This window comes from Argiope bruennichi, chromosome 4 (genome assembly GCF_947563725.1).
Source record: "Argiope bruennichi chromosome 4, qqArgBrue1.1, whole genome shotgun sequence".
NCBI classification, from domain to species: domain Eukaryota; kingdom Metazoa; phylum Arthropoda; class Arachnida; order Araneae; family Araneidae; genus Argiope; species Argiope bruennichi.
Window position 1 is genome coordinate 132,887,661 of NC_079154.1, and position 19,672 is coordinate 132,907,332.

Sequence of the window (19,672 nt, forward strand, 5' to 3'; positions counted from 1 at the left end):
TTTAATTTTTGAAAATTGGGAAAAAAAAAATTCCAATTGAACTGTGTCTTAAAATTTATTCATGAGAATTTTAACATTCATAACCTGAAAGAAAATCTTTGCGTCTCATCCTATTTCTAAAAGCACTTCCACTTTGTCTGCATTGATGTGAGTTTATTGCATAAATATGAATAGCCAGGTCAGGAATCAGAAACTGGCTGAATTTTGACGGGCTGTTGTTTTATTTTGGCATGTTATAAGAAATTGGTCATCAAAGGCGTTAATAAAAATCGCCAATAAATTGGGCATGCAGAAATATTTGTTTTTTCGTCAATGTCATTACCTATGTACGACTGTCCTGAAAATTTAAGTACGGTCATGATTTATATTATATATTTAATATTTATAGGTATATACTTGTTATAAGCAATTACTGCTGTTAATAATGTGTTAGAAACCATAATGTTTGAGAATCATTGTTATTATAAATCATGTCAAAATATTTCATAAGATTTTATTCAAATAAATTAATAAAACTCAACAACAAACTAAAACTCAATTAACAATAGCTTATAGATACATTTGCAATAATGTTAATATTATAAATATTTTTATTTTACAAGTACCAAATAGCTGGATCAATAAATCTTAACTTTTTAATGAATGATTTTCATGTGTATTTCTTAAGAATTTTTCAATGTATGTTAATTTTAAGATTTTTTATCAGAAAAAATTTTGAAGCATTTATTTTATTAGGTATATCAAAAATTTAATGTGAATTGTCTAATATATTTTTTACTTCTCATAGTAAATAAAATAAATATTCTATTTTTTTTATTTCTCACATTACATCAAATTTAAAATGAGATTGTTAGAAAGATATTGTATACATTATTTGCTACTACCAGAAGTTGATTTTGACCAAAAGTTTCAGTCTATTTAAAAATGAATATTTTCAAATGCGGCTGGAATTTAAATTTTTTTTCACCGATTTAAACTTTTTCATGTTAAATAGTTCTAAGGCAGCTTATTTAATTTTTCTGTAATTTTTTATAGATGTTGAAAAGGATGAAACTATCCTTAAATCCTGTCAAACTTGTGGACGGACATTTAATCCAAAATCATTGGTTTGTGTTTATTTTTTATTTATTTATTTATTTTTTGCTATTTAAAATTTTGGAATATTTGTAAATTTGCTGTCTGAAAATTAAACTTGAGGCTGAAATTCATTATATATACAAAAGTTCAGTATAAAATGAATAAATTTCTAGTAATGCGTTTAAACCTGTTCAACAGATATTTATATTTGTAAAACTTCTTTTTAATGAAATATTATATTGAATCATCAATTTATAATATATTGAATCAATTTTAGAGAGTGACTTGTTCTTTATTTATTTGGCTATTCAATTAATGTTGCATTTATTTCATATTTCTGAAGCATTTATGTATATATATTAAAAGTAGGATTTAAATTATAGTATACTAAATATTTATTATTATAGCATATCTAGGTATTAAATTTATGTATATATGTCTAAGGCTATAATTAAAACCAACATAGTTAATTTTCATTTTCATAACATTAATTTTTAAAGGAGCGTCATGAAAAAATATGTGAAAAATCTAAAAAAAGCAACCATAGAACAGTGTTCAATTCCTTCCTTCAGAGAGCCAGGGAAATAAGGGCAATACCAGTGGTTGCTGATGAAAAAGTAGGTCATTACTTTCATTTTTCAATTTTTTACTTTATTTTATTGTTTTCTTGCATGTAATAATAATAATAATACTGGAATAATAAATCAGGACTGCTACCTTATGCAAATGAGGGTATCTGCAGTTCTGATCTATGTCATGCCTTTTGTTCTTAAATATAATGTAGCAATTTTCGAATCAGAATTTTCTTATCTAATAGTTTTGAATTCTTGTGCACTTTTTTATTCTTAATGACTTTATGCTATTTTAATATTTGCAAATTTATTAAGTAATTTCATTTAATGTTAATGTCAAATGAGTGCCATCACCTGAGAAAAAAATGATCAATTGAAGATTTCATAAGGTATCTCTCTCTCTCTCTCTATATATATATATATATATATATAAATACACTATCTACCAATAAATATTTGGATATCCGTGCAAATGAGGGTATTTGCAGTCCTGATCTATGTCACGCCTTTTGTTCTTAAATATCATGTAGGAAACTGCATAGGCATTAGTTGCATGCAAGATGCCATGGAATTCAAAGCTGTTTCACTTGGAGAAACACATAATTATTGGATATCACAGATATGACTGATTCTTAAAAGACATATCTAGTGAGTTAGTCAGAATGTTCTTCAATCTGGCAGACCTATGAAACTAAGAGGTAGAGAGTGACAAGTGCTGTCCAGAGAAATTCAGAAAAACTGGACAAGATCTATGGCCCACATACTCCAGGAGTTTCAATAAGCAACTGGAACTGTTGTATCCATTAAATGCAATCTGCAAGGAAGCACATTTGCTTGGTTTCCACAGTCGTACAGCCGCCCATAAGCATTTGATTATAAAATCCAACTGCGCTGCTCGGTTGAAGTGGTGCAAAGCATGTTGAAATTGGACTGTAGATTAGTGGAAATGGGTTCTCTGCAGTGATGAATCAATGTTCAATCTCTACCAGTCGGATGGTTGAATTTGAGTTTGGTATATGCTTGGAAGAACATCTTTTGTCAGAATGCATTGTGCCTACAGTTAAATTTGGTGGTGGTGAAATTATTATCTGGGGATGTTTCTTGTGGTGTGGACTGAGACCCATAATCCCAATTCATGGTGAGTTCAATGTCGATTCCTACTCCACTATTCTAGACAACAATGTGCTTTGTACACTGTAGCAATTTATGAGTTGGATCATTGTTATTTCCAGAACGACAATGCTACTTGTCATATTACGAGGTTCGCAAGGGATTGGAATAACCGATTGTCCTGGCCTGCCCAGAACCCAGACTTGAATCCTCTAGAAAACCTCTGGGATGAATTGGATCTACAAATTTAAGGGTGCAGCAACCGTTCAAAATTGGTGAAAGAAGTTATATGTCTTCTTCAAGCCGAATGAAAGAAAATGCCACTGTCCATCAGCCAAACACTTTTGGAGGGTTAAGGCTGTAATTGCCTGAGGTGGATGCCCTACCAATTATTGGTTATGAATGAAATGTGTTTCTCTTTTATCACAGGTGTCCAATTACTTATTGGTAGATTGTGTATAATACTAACGTATGTAGCACAAAAGTTGTTCTTATATTATAAAATAGTAGCAATAAGAATGTTTCAGATTGCTGCATTGAATTTAATATCTCACTTACCTAATTATGGGAGCCATGAAATATTAGAAAAGTTCTAAAGAGATTTTTGTGTCACCAAAAAATACATTCATTCAATGGAAAGAAGATGAAAAATAAATGGAAACATAGGCATAAAGCATAGTTAATCAGACACAAAACTAGGCATAACCATTGTCAGATGGTTAATTGTTATGTTTTACTTATGGGAAATTATGGGTTCCAAAATAATTATATTGCAAAAGTGTTTTATATATTATTGTAAAGCTCAAATATTTACCTTTATATTGATACCAATTTCATTACTGTTCAATGTTTCTTTATTTTTAATAATTTTTTTAATGTACAGACAGTTTTTAATATCATGATGAAATTCAAACTCCTCCATCAAAATATTTTATTATGTACTTTTGCAAATGTTTAAAATAAAATTAAAGGAAAAAAAAAAAAAAAAAAGGGAAAAAAAAGCTTTTTTTAGACACAGTTCTGATGTAGGATTTTCATTTTTATATCATGATGTATATATTTTTTAATTTCCATGCATTATAATCTGTTTTAATTTAATCAGTTGAATTCTTGTTTTCTGATCATGAAATAACAAGGTGAAAATTTTGGTAAATTATCTACAATCAATTATAAACAAATTGCTGTATGAACATTTCTAACTACTTTATTGAACATTTTTATAATTGTTCAATACGGGGATTCCCTGATTAATGGAATTGTAAAATATTATTAGAAATGTTCTAAAGAATGTTCACCTTGTTCCTAGAAAATTCATGCAATCTGATGAAACAAAATGTAAAAGAAATCAAGAAAAGAACATTGAACTGAAAGTTTAATTGACAATGAAAATAGAGTTAACTGTCGGTAGATGGTTACGACTTATATTTTAGATGTAGGACTTATCTACGGAAATTAATGATAATGATCTTCCAAAGGTATTATTTCTTAAAAATACTTTTTGCATTTTTAAACTCAAAAAAATTACTTTTTAATGATATCAGTTTCATTTCTTTGTACTTTTTTGTTATTTTAATAAATTCTTACAATTTAATATGTTATACAGTCTGTGATGTTTTAATCATTAAATTCAAACTCATCTATGAAAACATGAAATTGCCTGTTTTGACAATGTAAAATCAAGTTAGAAAATTACTTTCTTTGGACATGATTCATAAATAGAATTTTTACTTCTTTTTTCGTTGTATATGCTCATTTTTAATTTGTATTCATAATAATTTGTAACAGTTTTAGTCGATTAAATTCAGGTTTTTATGTTATATGAAATGGTAAGATGCATTTTGAAAAATGTATTCTATATTAATCATTCAATAACTTAAGAAGTCAATTTGAGCAAACAAGTTGGTCACCAAAAGTGCCTAGTTTATAATAATGCTTTATATAAAATCAATAAGTGAAATCAATTACAAAAAAGTGATCGAAATATTTTTTATTTTTGCTATAGTTATAATGATGTTATTTTTAAATTTATTTTTATTGTTGTTTTCTTTTATTTAAATGCAGGATAAAGAGGAAGGCAGACAGAAAGGAAAGAGAAAGGAAGGACATGAAAATCTTAAATGCTTGACCAGAGGAGGCAGAAATTCAAAAGAAATTTTAAATAATGGATTATCTGCAGAGAAAAAGATTCGACCAGGTATATTTTCATAATAGTCTTATTTCTTCTCATCAAAACAGTTTCTTTATTATTATTATTATTTTCAATGCAAATTTAATAACATTCTGCATAATTCTTTTATACAATTCACAAAGTGCTTGAAAATTTCATGAATTTTAATTTGTTGAACTTGGGGCTCGAAAGCATATTTGATTTTTCGTTAGAACCTTGATCACGGACCGAAAAACAAAAAAACTCTTATTCTAAAATTGTTGCTCCACAATTTCAAATTGCAGTATAATTGTCAATTTCAGAAAAATAAGGTGAAAATTAAATTTTAAATTAATGTTTTTCTCAATTATTGAACTTGCCTCCAAACATATTTTCGATGTCCATGCAGTACTGTTTAATGTTTTCATAAATTAGTTATCATTAAGATTTTCTTTTTTAAATTTTATTTTCATCACTTTTTTCAGACCATTATTCAATGTGACTACCAGGAAAATACATCCCTCCAAATGTCTATGTTTACAGGGGGCATCATAGAAACGGGTTTCGGTAGGGAAAAATCCATTTCAAATAGGAGGAATTAGTTGGATTTCTGGGGATTATTTTTGTAGCCTCAGTTTGAAGCAATAAAAAAAATCTATTTACTTTTCTTCTTTGAAATAAATCTATTTCTAATGTGTCTTTAATGTTTTTTTTTCTTTTTTTTTATAAAAAAAGCACAAAATCAACTGTTTGTTTCATTAACATTCAAGAAATGTTTCTTTTTTCTTCTTCTTTTTTTTTTTTACCATGCTATGAAATTTTTAAAGATTTGCTTTCAAAATTCACAAAAATAATTATAAAAACATAATTATAAAAGTATTTTTCATATGATTTTCAACTAAAATCAAAGACCCATTCTTAAAAAAGAAAGTTTTAATATACATTTGCAGCTTGTTCTGAATCAAAAACTTTTATTTAATGCCATGAACTGAAATATTTGTCGTAAATCTGAAGATAAATAACTTTTTAATTGTTTAAATAAGACCATCCCTTGCATTGAATATATGGAACTTGAAAATACAAAAATCCATTTCATGATTATATTTTTAAAATAATAAACATTTGAAACTTTTTAAGTAAATTTATTGATTTTGAATTCTTTCTTTGGAAATTGGATTGCAAATTTAAGTTAAAGCAAGTTCTTGCATGGAACTTTGAATTTAATTATTTTTAAAGAAAATATATTTTTTAAATTCAGTACTTTATTTTCATTGAAATCATTAAATTATTTCCTTAATCTACAGGTATAATTCAGTTACCGTCTATCACAATTATTGTCAAAATTTCAAAAAAAAAAAAAAAAAAAAGTTCTTAAGTTTTTGTTGATTTAAGTTTTTGCTCTTAGTGTTAAAATAGAATTAATTTGAACTTGAAAATAGCAATTCTATGAAAATATGTAGAGGTTAATACAATTTTATTCCTTTTTTGGAATTCAATGAGCATATGCAATTGTTCAGAAGTAATTCTATTAAATATTTACTGCCAAATATTATCCAATACTATAATGATATGAAAAACATTACAGATTACAGGAATTATATACTCGGGAATATTGCATATTTTCAAGATTCCAATAATTTTGAAGTTAGTGAATAATTTGTTTTCAAAAATTAAATGTAACAAAACCAAATATTGCCAGTTAAGCACTAAACATGCCAGTGTAAGAAACGTGAATGAACTTCTACCTATGCGAAAAGAACACTTCCTACAGTAACCTGTTCCTTTAGCGATCACTGTAAACATAGACATTTTTGGCTAGAAGTGTTCTTTTGGTGGATGCAGAGTATCTTCTTAAATCATTGAACAACATTTTTTTTAACAACATGTCTTTTTTCTTTGGTTTACAAATTCAGATAGATAAAAAAAAAAAAAGTATTTGTAAAAAAAGTATTTACTAAAGTGAATTTTTAAAGAGGTAGGGATAGCCTAGTTGATAGGGCATTGGATTCGCATCCCTTAGGTTGCGAGTTTGAACCCCGCTGGTTGAAGACTCTGTGTATGTGGTGGCTAGCGCATGTAAAAATCTGTCATGGTCACAAAGTTCACAATGTCGAGGTAATATCACTGGGGGTACTGATTCAGAGCTGATCATTCTCTTTTCAGGTCTAAATTATGATCTTTGGATGAATGAATGAAATGCATGAATTAAGTCCACACTTTAAAAAGGTTTGTGACGTATGAGTAGCTAAGATGTACTCTTGGCCCTAGATGGCGCTACTTAAAAACAAGAGATGCTCTCTCGTCTTAAAATCGCTGATTTAGTTGGCTTATCTGTAACAGGTGCCATTAGAAACAACAACAACAACAACAGATTCTCTAAAAATTTCTCTTTGCTTATTTTGAAGAAAGAAGAAAATTTTTATTCGTATAGGTCTTGTAAGGATGCATTTCTATTTGGCAATGTTCCATGCATTAAGAATTAATCTGTTCTTAATATGTATAGTCTAATGCTTGATGAATGTTTAACCATTTCTTGAAACAAGGCAAATGAGTTTACTTTCTGTTTTAGAATAGGGGAGGAGAAAAAAAATCCAAAATAACTGGAAGTTTAGAATTAGATGTGTAGCTTCAACTTTAGTGAAAAATCCTACTGAATTTTTCATCAAAGGATTAATTTTATGGAAAAATTGGATTTGAGAAAGATTTTATCTAAAATCTAGAAAGATTTTATCTATGGATAGTCCATTAATAAATTGGAATTTTTAAATGTTATTACACGATTAAATGTATAAAACTCTTTGCACAATTCCTCGTTTCTTGAATATACATACAAGGAAAATACCAAATTTAAGTTACAACCCTGTTTTTATTTTACATTTTTGTTTTGTTTATTACTTCTATGTTGCAGCTGAAGTGCAAAACAGATACAAAATGTCTTCTTCTATTATTTATTACTAGCTATATAAGTATAACTATTTCATTTAAACACAGTAATTTGAGCCTCGAACAAGAGCTTACTTAGGACTTATTTATGTTTTAAAACTGAGTAGAAAGATATTATTGTAAAGATAATTAAAGGTCTAGCACATAAGATCTGCAGGGTATGGGGGGGGGCAGCAAGTAAGGGATTAACATGCTGAAAAAGGTTTAAATTGTAAAATGATGAATGTTATATATACTTTATATTGTATATTGCAAAAGTGCTTACTACGAACTGTCTTGTGTTCTTGAAAATTAACAATTTGTATTGTTGGCAACAATATTTCTGATTGATTTCTATATATCTTATATTCTTATACCTATTAAAGTTATGATTATACATTGTATACATAGTCTTGTCAATGAATTTGTACCCACTGAATTTAGAAACTTGTGTATTAATTTCTGATAATCATAATAGCAAAAATCTGTATGTTATGAAAATAAAATCCTTCAGGCTTATTTATGCATGATGTCAATTAAAATAAAATATTTTAAAATGTAACATTAATATCATGTTTTTATTTTTGTCTTACTGCAATGACATTTTAATTATAGGTTTACAAACATTGATTATATAAATTCTATCAAAACTGCAAAATGAATTTTGCAGAATCTGTGAGGTACAAATGATAAATAAATTTTACTTGTATCATATTGGTGAGGGGGGGGGGGAGTAAATATTTGTGGTTTAAAAGAGTACTCAAAATTTGGTGAATTATTGAAATTATTAAATTTTTTTCGTCAAAATGTATTATTTTCTATATATTTTTTATTTTCATGATTGAGCATTTTTAATTTTCATACTTGAGCATTCCTAAATTTTTTTACTCTTTAGAAGATAGATAGCTATTAATTTAAAAAAATTAAGCATGTTATTTATTCTACAAAATTGGAATATTCTGATATAAAAAAAATTGATAAATGATTTGTTTATGGGAAAATTTTCAATTTTAATAGACATAATCATGCTTAGAAAAAAACTTTGCACCACATTAATCAACTGCGCTTATTCATCATTTTTTTCCTTTTTCCTTATTAAACTCAACTTTTATCGGAATTAACCATTTTTCAAAAATTATGTTAACTTCTAAGCTTTTTTATTTGATTAATGGTATAGAAACGAAAGAAGATTATGCATTTCAGAATTTCTTCTTCTAACTTCAGGCTATGAACAGTGTCCTTGGTGTGAAAGATATTTCAATCAAAAAGCTGCTGATCGCCACATATCTTGGTGCCAAGAACAGAAAAACAGATTGCCCAAAACTCCTCCCAATGCAGAAGCTATGGAGAGATTGAAGGCTAGAGTAAAAGTAAATATGTATAGATAAAATGTATTAACAGTATGAAAGTATTCAATGCTTCAGTATAATTTTCAGTGATTAATTGTTCAATAGTGAATTAATGGTTCTATGAATAACAATTTGAATGAAAAAGTCTCCCCTAATAGTTAATAGTAATGCAGAACTGATATGTAATGTCCTGTTATAAATTGAAAATCTTATAATTGTGACAATATAGTGAAGATGAGATGAAATTTCATCCATATATGTATCAAATTCAACACTTATGTATGTCCTGAGTAAAGTTGACAATATTCAGAAAAGGCTTGTTATTTTTTAGATTAAAATATTGATTGCTTATGTGTGACTAGATATAATAAAATAATTATATATAATTATTTTGTATTATGCAGTATCAAGCTCCTTTACCACGAAAGAAAAATTCACCAGACCATAGCAATAGATTAGTGAAGTCTGCTGAATCCATCCGCGAATCTTCTCATTTACGTATCCATTCTTCACCTCCTGTTCCTTCTCGTAACTTACCGACTGTTAAGTCATTTGCACAAGGCACAAAACTTTCTGATGTCAAGCAACAAAAAAAATTAAAAACTAAGTGAGTCTGAATAATCATTTTGAAACAATTTTTAAATTTCCTTAACATTATGTAATTAAAATTTTCATAACATTATATAATTTAAATTTTCATATCATCATTTTCAATTTTCTTAAATTTTATAAAGAATTTATACTAAATTTCTGTTGAAAATAGTTTTGTTTTTAATTTCACTTTTTTATTCTCTGATTTTTATTCAGCAGGTCAGTGTTTTTAAATTGCGATTTGTTCTAAATAAACTCAAAGATTACATTTTAGATAAATTCAAGCTGCATCTTTAAATTTTTTATCAGTTCCAACTGTTGCAATTGGTGGGGTTTTTTTTATTATTATTATTCACTTTTATTTAATTTCAATTATTTCATGTGTAGAAAAATTGGATTTTATATTTGATTTTTCACTCACTTCTTAATATGTGAGAGTTTTGAAGTTTTGTACCCATGGTTTTTTTTTTTTTTTTTTATGGCTAGGCACTATTTTAATGTTTCCATAACTCATCAGTTAATTGAAAAATCTATTTAAGCTTTGCTTACATATCTTTGGTGCCAACTGATAACAAATTTCAGAAAAAAAAACAACTGATTAATAGATTCCATATTATCTATGATAATAAATTGCAAATTAAAGATTAAAAAAAACAATTAAATTTTGAAAAAATATACTTTTTAATGTCAAATTAAAATATGCTTTTGAAAATTGTTTTCAGTTCATTTTGTAATTAATAAAACATTTCAAATTCTGTTTTAAAGGTATGTAGATGGTTGCCTAATCATACAGATATTGCAAGCAAGTCTGAGCTTTTTAACTTTATTGATAATCGATATATATATATACAACATGAAAAATTAAAAATAGTGGTAGTAAACAATATGAGTTTATTTTTGATACAAATAGTGGTGGGAATATTGTACAGAAATAGTATTAGTAATGTGTACAGACAAATATATTGGTGAAGCATTTGCATTCCAAAACATTAAATAAAATTCCATGAATTGGAATTCCATGAATTTTCCATGAATTTTCAATTTCATATTAACAGATAATTTATTAAAAATTTTCTTAGTTGTGTAATATGCGATAAGATTTCTACTCAACTTGCAGAACAAAATTTCATACTAAACTTTATTGGTATTTATTATCATTTTAGAAGTTGCCTACTGATAACAAATTGCTCTTTTAAAAAATTTAAGAATTAATAAGAATCATTTTTTATGTTAATAAATGATATAGAAAATATGTCTTTACAATTAAGATTTAAGATGTTAAGCTATACATATATAATTTGCAATAACAATACAAGATTTAAAAAATGCTCTTGCTTAGCAGGATGACTTCTGACTATGAGATATTTCATTATTGATAGTTTTGTTCATGATACCATGAATTATCTCATAAATTTATTGTACAATTGAATTAGTTTGGCTTCTAAATGTAGTAAAAAGAAAATGAATAAATAAAATATGAAAAAGAAATATATTATGTAAATGTCAGTTTAGAATATAGGATCAAATTCTTATTTAAAGCGTTTTAAAGCTATGAAGAAGTATTCCTGTCCTAATACTCTCCTCATAGTTAAATTTTCCACTGTTATGACAGACTTCATGACCTCAAAGTATCCTGCTTATCATGTTTCCTTTCAGATTGTTCATCTCCTCCAGCGTCTCCTTCTTTCTTTCTTTTTCTTTTTTCCTCCCTTCCCTAAATGGCAAGCAAGGAGACCTCTTAAGAAGCTAGCTGGTCACCTCTTTGCTTCTCCCTACTTTTTGACAAGCAAAGCCTTATCTGTTGATAACATATTGTGACTCATTAGATTGATAAAGCTCAATGTTTCTTGGTGTATCATTTATATCTTGAAAAGCTTTCTGAGTAAGTAGACCAGATATAATTGTTACCAGATTCTGGGCTGATATCTGGCTGCTTGCATATGTCATGAGTCAAGTGAAGGATCAGTTTTTTTTGGGCTGGCCTTAAAGGGTCCCTCATACCTTAAGGGCCTTAAGGATCCTATATGTCCTCCCTTTGACATATAGGATCTGACTAATTTCCATGCAGATTTTTAGGCTTTAAATGACCAAAGCCATTGTCTGTCTTTCCTTTTTCTAATCATCTTATAGGGGGAGGGGAAGGGCTTGGTTCTTTTTAGTGGACATTTATATGCTAGAACCTGAAAAATCATTTGATAAATTTGTCATTTATGAATTATTATCTAATAATGAGTTATTTCAATTCAAATAACATTTTCTGGTTCAGTAAAATCCATAGTCGGTTATTTATTGAAAGCTGTCTTAGTTTTGAAAGCTGTATTCTGGGATCTTGCAAATAAAAATAAATTCTAGCAAACAGACTTAAGAAATTTTAAAACTGAAAGCTTTGTGTCTTTCCAGGTTTATGTGTCTATTAAAAAAATATCAATTTTTTTACCAAAAGCGTTATAACTTGTAAAGTGATACTTCTGTAAAGATCAGTGCAAAACTCCAAATTCGAAGGTTTGACTCATATATGATGCATTAATATTGTAGAATAGGCAACTCCTTCCAACAAAATACTTAATTCTCACTTCTCATAAAATTCTTAATTCTCACAAACATTACCAGAGTTTATAAAAGCATGATAAATTTAATTACCTGTAAAATCTTTCATTCCACAGCAAAGAATTAAAAAAAAGTGTCAACTACTTAACCACTCCAAAATAGCTTCCCACTGGACTTGAGTCCATTGTACATCAGCAAGAACACTAATAGTACATCTGAAAAAACTGTGTTAATGGCAAAAGCAAATATATCTCTTTTTCTTTCCCTACAGAGAATATATAGTGAAGTAGTATTTTTCAGTTTCTTTCAGAAATGGAGGTTGATAAGGAAAATATGGCCATTGATATATTCAAAGATCATAAACTTCTATAAGAAACAAAAATTTGTAAAATCGAACCAGTGATTGGTGCTAGTATAAATATGTAATCATTTTTTAAAAAACTTTACACTTTTGTTGTTTCTTTACAAACTTTAAACTTTATAACAATGTTCAAGCTTTGCAACAAGATGGAATTCATTCTTGGAATCAGCACTGAAAATTACAGAAAAATCAGTTATCAAAATTAAAACAATTATCAAAAGCATTTTTTGCTGATCTATATTATCTTAATTTTTGTTTTTTTAAAAATTTATCTTCATAGTTTCAACTTGTCAAATTTTTCCTCTCTATACTATAATTTTTATAATTTTCTTTTTAAGTGAAAATCATTTTTTTTATTGCTAATTTTTCAGCATATTTTCCTTGAAGATGAAATGTACCAAAAAGTAAATAATGCATAGAATTAGGGTGATTAAAATAATAATTTAGTTTATGTACTGTAAAAAATTTTGTTGTTGTTGTATTTCTTTAGTTACCTGTATAGAAACTAGTTCTATATATCATATAAGTATAACTGGTTCATATGTCAGTGGGCTGAGAGATTTAATTGCTACAGAGGTACAGATTTTGGAATTTAAAATATTAATTTTAGAGCCTGTAGAATTGTGTTCAGATCAGTTACTTAAATCTAAGATTTAAAAATAACTCGTTATTGTTGAAAAAAAAAAAAATACTTTAATTTATTCAGTGTAGCTATTTTGTTTGCATGAATTTATTTCCTTGTACAATTTATATTTTCTTAAATTTTAGTCAGCAATTAACAGACTCCCATGAGAATATATTAATTACGGCTATTGCCAAGGAAAATGACTCAGATAACATAAATAAAAAAACTGTGAAATTTAAGGAGATGTTTCCTGTATATAATAAAGAAAGGTGAGTTTTTTTAAATGTCTATATGCATTTACTTTTTCTGCAAGTTTATATTTTTTTCCTGCTTAAATTCAAAAGAATTTATTTTTTATATGCATTTCAGGAATAAAAATTTAGATATGCTAGCTGCTCTTAGGCTAAGACTGTCAGAACTCAGTACTTCTGATGATTTTTTAGAAGATATGGTTTTAAGGTATTCAGTTTTGAACTACTAGCACTAGTTACATTCATATTTGAAAATATACTTGTATTTATACAGATTTATTATTTTTAAACTTTTTTATTTTTATAAGTTAATTTGTGTGTAATTTTTACGAGTATGGCTTATAGGATGAATTTTTAAAGAAGTTTATACTTCAGGTTGGCAAATTGTACTGAAGATGAACAAACTCTAGTAGCAATCATGAATTTTATATGTATATTTAATTTGACTTGTTTCATATCTGCAGAAATGGAATTTTGTAATCTATTTTTAACTCATGCCCTTAAAGATTTGGAGTTTTATTCATTTATGTATTTTAAATGATAATATGTTATTTTAATATTTCCTGAATTTAATGCATTAGCTATGTATCTAACTTACTGACTAACTTATGACTGACTTATTTGTGACTCACCCAGGAATAGTATGAGGGTGTCTTATAGCTTAAAGCCCTTTTCTATTTAAACATAAATATCTTCTAATGATACATTGTAATCCACATGTTGTTTGAAATAGGATAATTTGTGATTGTAAGATTTCATTAAATAAGTTTCACAATCAAAATATAAATTATCAGTCAATTGATTAATTTAATTAAATTTTGATTTCATATAATTTGCACCATCTGATAGTGAATGTGAAAGAAGTTGAATGCAAGATTTTATAGTATTGTCTGTTATGAAATAAATTGAAAACTAAAAAATTTCTACTTTTTAGTATACTATAAATATTTATAAAACTTATTATAAATAATATTATATTATAAATAATATAATAAATATAATTATAAATAATATTTATAAAACTTATTTTTATGAAATTTTTTTTAAGTAAGTGCAAAGAAAGAAATGCCCACATTTTGTTTTGTTTCAGCCCTGAAGAATGTACTCTTTCAAAGAAAAGTAATTCCAAGATTCATAGTATCCTATCATCTTTGCAGCAAAAGAGGGATTCATGGACAAGTGATGGTGAAGGGCAATGTAGCAGTAGTGATCCCTCTTTTCCGTCCATTAATAGAAGTGGTAGCAGTGAGCACCGACTTCCGCGATTCTGCTACAATTGTGGGACGAAGTATCCTATAGTCAGTGCCAAGTATTGTTGTGAATGTGGAGCACAGAGGTTCATTTTGGGAATGAATGATAAACCTCTCACATTCTCGTAAAAGAAAGAGTTGAATTGAATGTGTTCATTTTAACATAAATGATAATCCATGCAAGCTTTACCAATACAAATATACAATAGCATTATTATTTTTTATTTTTTCATAATCAATTGTAAAAATCATACATTTGGTGTGAGGAAGAAAAGTGCTACATCATGAGCATGAACTTAGTGGAACTAATAGTAAGGCTGCAAGTTGGGGAGATGTAGCACAAATCACTCGCTTATTTTTTGACACACATTTTTTTATGTCATCCCTTGATTGGCTGAGAAACCAGAAAGAGGGAGGAGCAGTTTGATATGAGATATATTAAATGGCACTGCCTCTTCCCTCTAACACTATTCCCTTGTTCAATATGACAAAGAATCGTGCTTCCTCTAAAAGTATTTGAGAGAAAAGAAATAGGAACTTGCTCTCATCTATTTGTGAGCTACATTAAAGAAAATAATTTTAATTTAATTCAATTTTCTTTTCTTAGTGATGAATTGTTTATTAATATAAGGCTGTATTTGCATTAATGCAGCTCAATTGAATGCATATCACTATTGAAAAGTGATTGAAAAAATATGCAAGTTTTTCAAGTATTATTTATTTTATTCTATTTAATTTTATCTAGTTCTCTATTTGCAGTGGTATAACAAAGGTGAGACAAATTGAGCAAGTACCCTGAATATCCTTATCTGGGGCTGAAGGGGTATTAGTTAGTTGAATTTAACAAAAATTACTTTTTTTTTTACTGTTATTTCTCAGAATTAAAATAATATTTCTTAAAATTAGAAATAATGATTTTTTTTCTTTCGTTTTAGTATTTCTATATATATTCAGTTATCTCGATTAATTCCAAAATTAGATTAAATTTAACTTGGTGAAAAAATTTTGAATTCCGAGGTAATATATTTGATAACTATCTCTCACCATTAAAATTTTGCTTCATTTTTGATTGATTCAAATTATTCAGTTCAAAAAATTGCTTTAGGTGCACAGTCCCATCCTTCAAAGTATATTTATTTGTCTCAAGTTAGGGCTGTAATGTTGTAACAAATAAAAGACACATTTCCGCCTTTAGTATTAATAGATAGAACTCTAGATTGAAAATTAAGTGAAGATGTCTTTTTCATTAAATGTCATCATAATAATGTATCATAAAAAAAGTTAAATAATATTTTTTAATCCCTTCAAAAAAATTTTATGAAATGTTAGTTTTTGTGTTTAGGAAATATCTAATATATTAAAAATTTAAATGAGCAAAATAAATAAATAAAGAATTTGAACTGATATTTAAGTGAAAATTGTGATATATGAGAAAAATTTAAAATGAATGTGCATTCTATTTGTCAGAGCTGGAATAAGCATTTTGAGGGCTCCTGCTTCTGATGCTGTTTTGGGAAATAATTGCATGTAATGTACATTTTAATTTGTCAATCATTATATTTAAAATATAGTTTCAAATGCTTTTACATGATTTAACTGTATTTTTTATTGGTAATTGCTTTTATAACTTCTATATTACTTAGTTTCTTAAATAATTTAATTAATCCTTTTGAATAATTAAGATGTATTGATCAGCTGCTTGGCCAGCCATATTAATTCAAGAATATTTTATGTATATAATTATTTAGGCTTAATTTCAACAGCCATCCCAATGTGGCATTTTTTGAGGGTAGATATGAGGATTGCAATTAAAAAAAATGGGGGTATTGCTATTTTATGTTGGTACATCATTGCACTTTTGGCTGCAACTAATCTAGGAAACTAATATCATTGGTTTAGTACTAAATGTTTATTTGGGGTTCTTAGAAATTCTTACATAACACTGAAATTCATTAATCTTTGTTAATTTAAAAGAGCTTCATATTTTGAGATTCTTAATCAATCTTTATATAATTAGTTGATTTTATAGTATCTTATAATTCAGATGGAATAATAATCCAGAATTTCTTTTCATCTTTCTTTGATAATTTTTAAATATTTTTGTTGATTAACAGTATTTTACAATTTAAAATTGTTTTTTTACAGCAAAAGTATTTATTATTTCTTTAAAATCTAACATTCAAACCAAAAGATATTCATTGAGTTTATTAATTAATTTATTTATATATTCCTCTGACTTTAACCCTCTTAAGATAATGAACTTCTAGCACTTTGTCAGCCCTACTACCTTATTGTGATTTATTGATTGTGGTACAAATCTAATTTATGATTTTTTTTACCAAATAATTGATATGGTGTTATGCATGCAAAAGTACAATGAGCTTATGACAATAATAACAAGCATATTTATGTATTGGTGTCTGTAGCTCAATTTTTTTGTCTTTCATTAAAAAAAAAAAAAGTTTTTTTTTTGCAGAATTCATTTGTACCAGATTTATGGAAATTAAGTTTGCATATTTAAATATTTATTTTATTATAAAATCTAGTCTTATACTGGTATATGCTTTAATAATTATTGATTATTAAAATTATATTAAGATTCATAATATTGTAATCAGTATCATTCTGTGATAGAGATGTATTTTTTACTAATAGTAGTTACAACAGATTTCAGTAAGGAATATTTTTTTCATTTATTTTATTTGTTATTGATTATGAAAAGCTAGTATTTTAAACATAAAAATATGGCATGAGTGCATTAATTGAAATATTTTAATGTGCCTTATTTTTGCTTATTGATAAAATTGTTAAAGGTCAATAGAAACATCAGTCTCTTACAACAGTTGTACTGTTACTATTTATAAATTTAAGTATCTCTTCTATAAGTTCTAGTAATATTTTATATTTGGAGTCATGTATGGCCTGTGGTCATTAAGAGTTAAACAATCAACTCTTAGAACAATCAGTGTTTTTTGTCTTTCTGTAAATGCTGCTTTACCCAAGTTGAATATAATATGAAAATATTTCTTCTCTATATAGATATAATTCACTGGTATGCACTTTTTAAATCAAAAACCATTTTTTAAAAATTTTATAAATGGATGCTATCTATATAAAAGTTGCAGCAAAAGATGAGCAGTAGAAAGAAATAAATCTTTTAAATAGAGTTTTATATTTATATAAATATCTAGTCAGTAAATTCTAGTTGTAATTTTCCGTCCAAGAACTCTTTTGTACATTTTATACTACATCAGTGTTATTAAATAATGAAACATTGTACTTGCGACACTAAAGTGAGAATCGGGAAACTAGTTTGAATTATAAATAGATTATTGTCAAACAAGGATTGCAGAATTATATGTTATAGCAAATATCTGACCAGTCGAAAAATAAATTACAATTTATGAATCAAATTAAACATTTTTTTTTCCTTTTTTTCTTAACTAACAGAAGAATAAGTTAATTGAGTTAAGCAAATATATTAGGATGCTTCATTTCGAATTTTCCAGAAATTACTATATTTGAAAAAATCTGACATTCGTTCAAATAATTAATATAAACATTGCAGTCAATCAGATCAATCAGTTTTTATTTATAGTAACCAGCTTTTTTTAATATTTAGTTTTTTAAAATTTAAAAAAAAATCTGCTTATACTGAGCAGATGTCTTAAAAGAAAAAACTGTTATGTATATATCTATAACATACTCAACCTAACCATCTAATCCGAAAATTCTGGATTTTAGGAATTTAAAATGTATAAAATTTCAGCTATATCCAGATCACGATCACTTTGAAGATAATTGTATACCTGCTTTTGCTCTAAATAGGTTTGTGATTATATTATTTTAAGTTTATATGATTGTTTCAGCAATTTTCTAGTCAAAGTTTATTATGAATGAAAATTATTTTGTTGAAAATGCATTACAATGTCTCTCATTAAAAAGATTCTTTTATTAGTGTAGTGTTCTTATTTTTAATTATTTATGCATTGTTAGAAAATTATTTCTATACACAATATTTATATACATTTACATATAGCTTTATCTGATCAGTTTCATTCTTACCATCGTCCCCCGTCCTCTTTAAGTATATTAAACTTTGGTTTTAAAGCAACAGTAAGTCTATTTTTTGCACATCTTATACACTCATCTTTGCATCAGATCGTAAAAATGACTTCCACGCTGCACTCTATTCTCCAAGCTTTCTTTCCATGCCAAAGGAAGGACGTGATATCCAAATTGGATTTAACAGGGTTGCACGCCATTGGGAAAACACAGGGAATATGAAATCATTTGTAAATTTGCCAGACAGTTGTTCTTTTGCCATGAGATTCCTGAATTGCAGTTAATGAGTATGTATGAGACTTCTGTAACTGCATGAAAGAATAGAATGCATTTTTTTTTGTGTGTAAGTAGCAACATTCAATCTGCGGAAGCAGCTTGGTAGCACCTACCATATGTGAATTTATCGAGTAGTTTGTTTATTTCTTAAAAAACTATGAGAGCTTATTTGAAATAAAATAGAGATTTTTTTTTTTTTTTTTTTTTTTTTTAACAATGAGCTAAAGCCATATTTAATACTAATTGGAGAGTTTAAAAAAAAAAAAAAATCAATCTTGCTTTTGCTGAATGGGTTTGACAAGCTCCACAAAATCAATTTGTTGTGTACTACTTGTTCTGTAAGAAGATAATCAACCTAAATAATATGGAAAAACAGACACTTGCTAGTCATGACAAAATAAGAAAGCATATAAGACTGCTTGGCAGTTCAAAGTCGTCAATGCTGTTGGACTTTGTATCTAAAAAGAATACAGAAAAGATGATACATCAGATTTGGAAACCTCAAATTAAATGTCCAAAAATAAACAGAT

The 19,672-nt window shown here is 27.1% G+C and overlaps 1 protein-coding gene across 1 annotated transcript; it reads left to right on the top strand.

The window, feature by feature from the left end:
• Positions 1-147: 147 nt before the first annotated feature.
• Positions 148-18,716, top strand: LOC129966062 (zinc finger C2HC domain-containing protein 1A-like). Its single transcript, XM_056080425.1, has 9 exons — positions 148-349; positions 1,036-1,106; positions 1,578-1,694; positions 4,821-4,953; positions 9,052-9,197; positions 9,581-9,783; positions 13,444-13,569; positions 13,670-13,759; positions 14,642-18,716. The coding sequence occupies exons 1-9, from the start codon at positions 313-315 to the stop codon at positions 14,928-14,930; spliced, it is 1,212 nt and encodes a 403-aa protein (XP_055936400.1). The 5' UTR covers positions 148-312; the 3' UTR covers positions 14,931-18,716.
• The last annotated feature ends 956 nt before the right edge of the window (positions 18,717-19,672 follow it).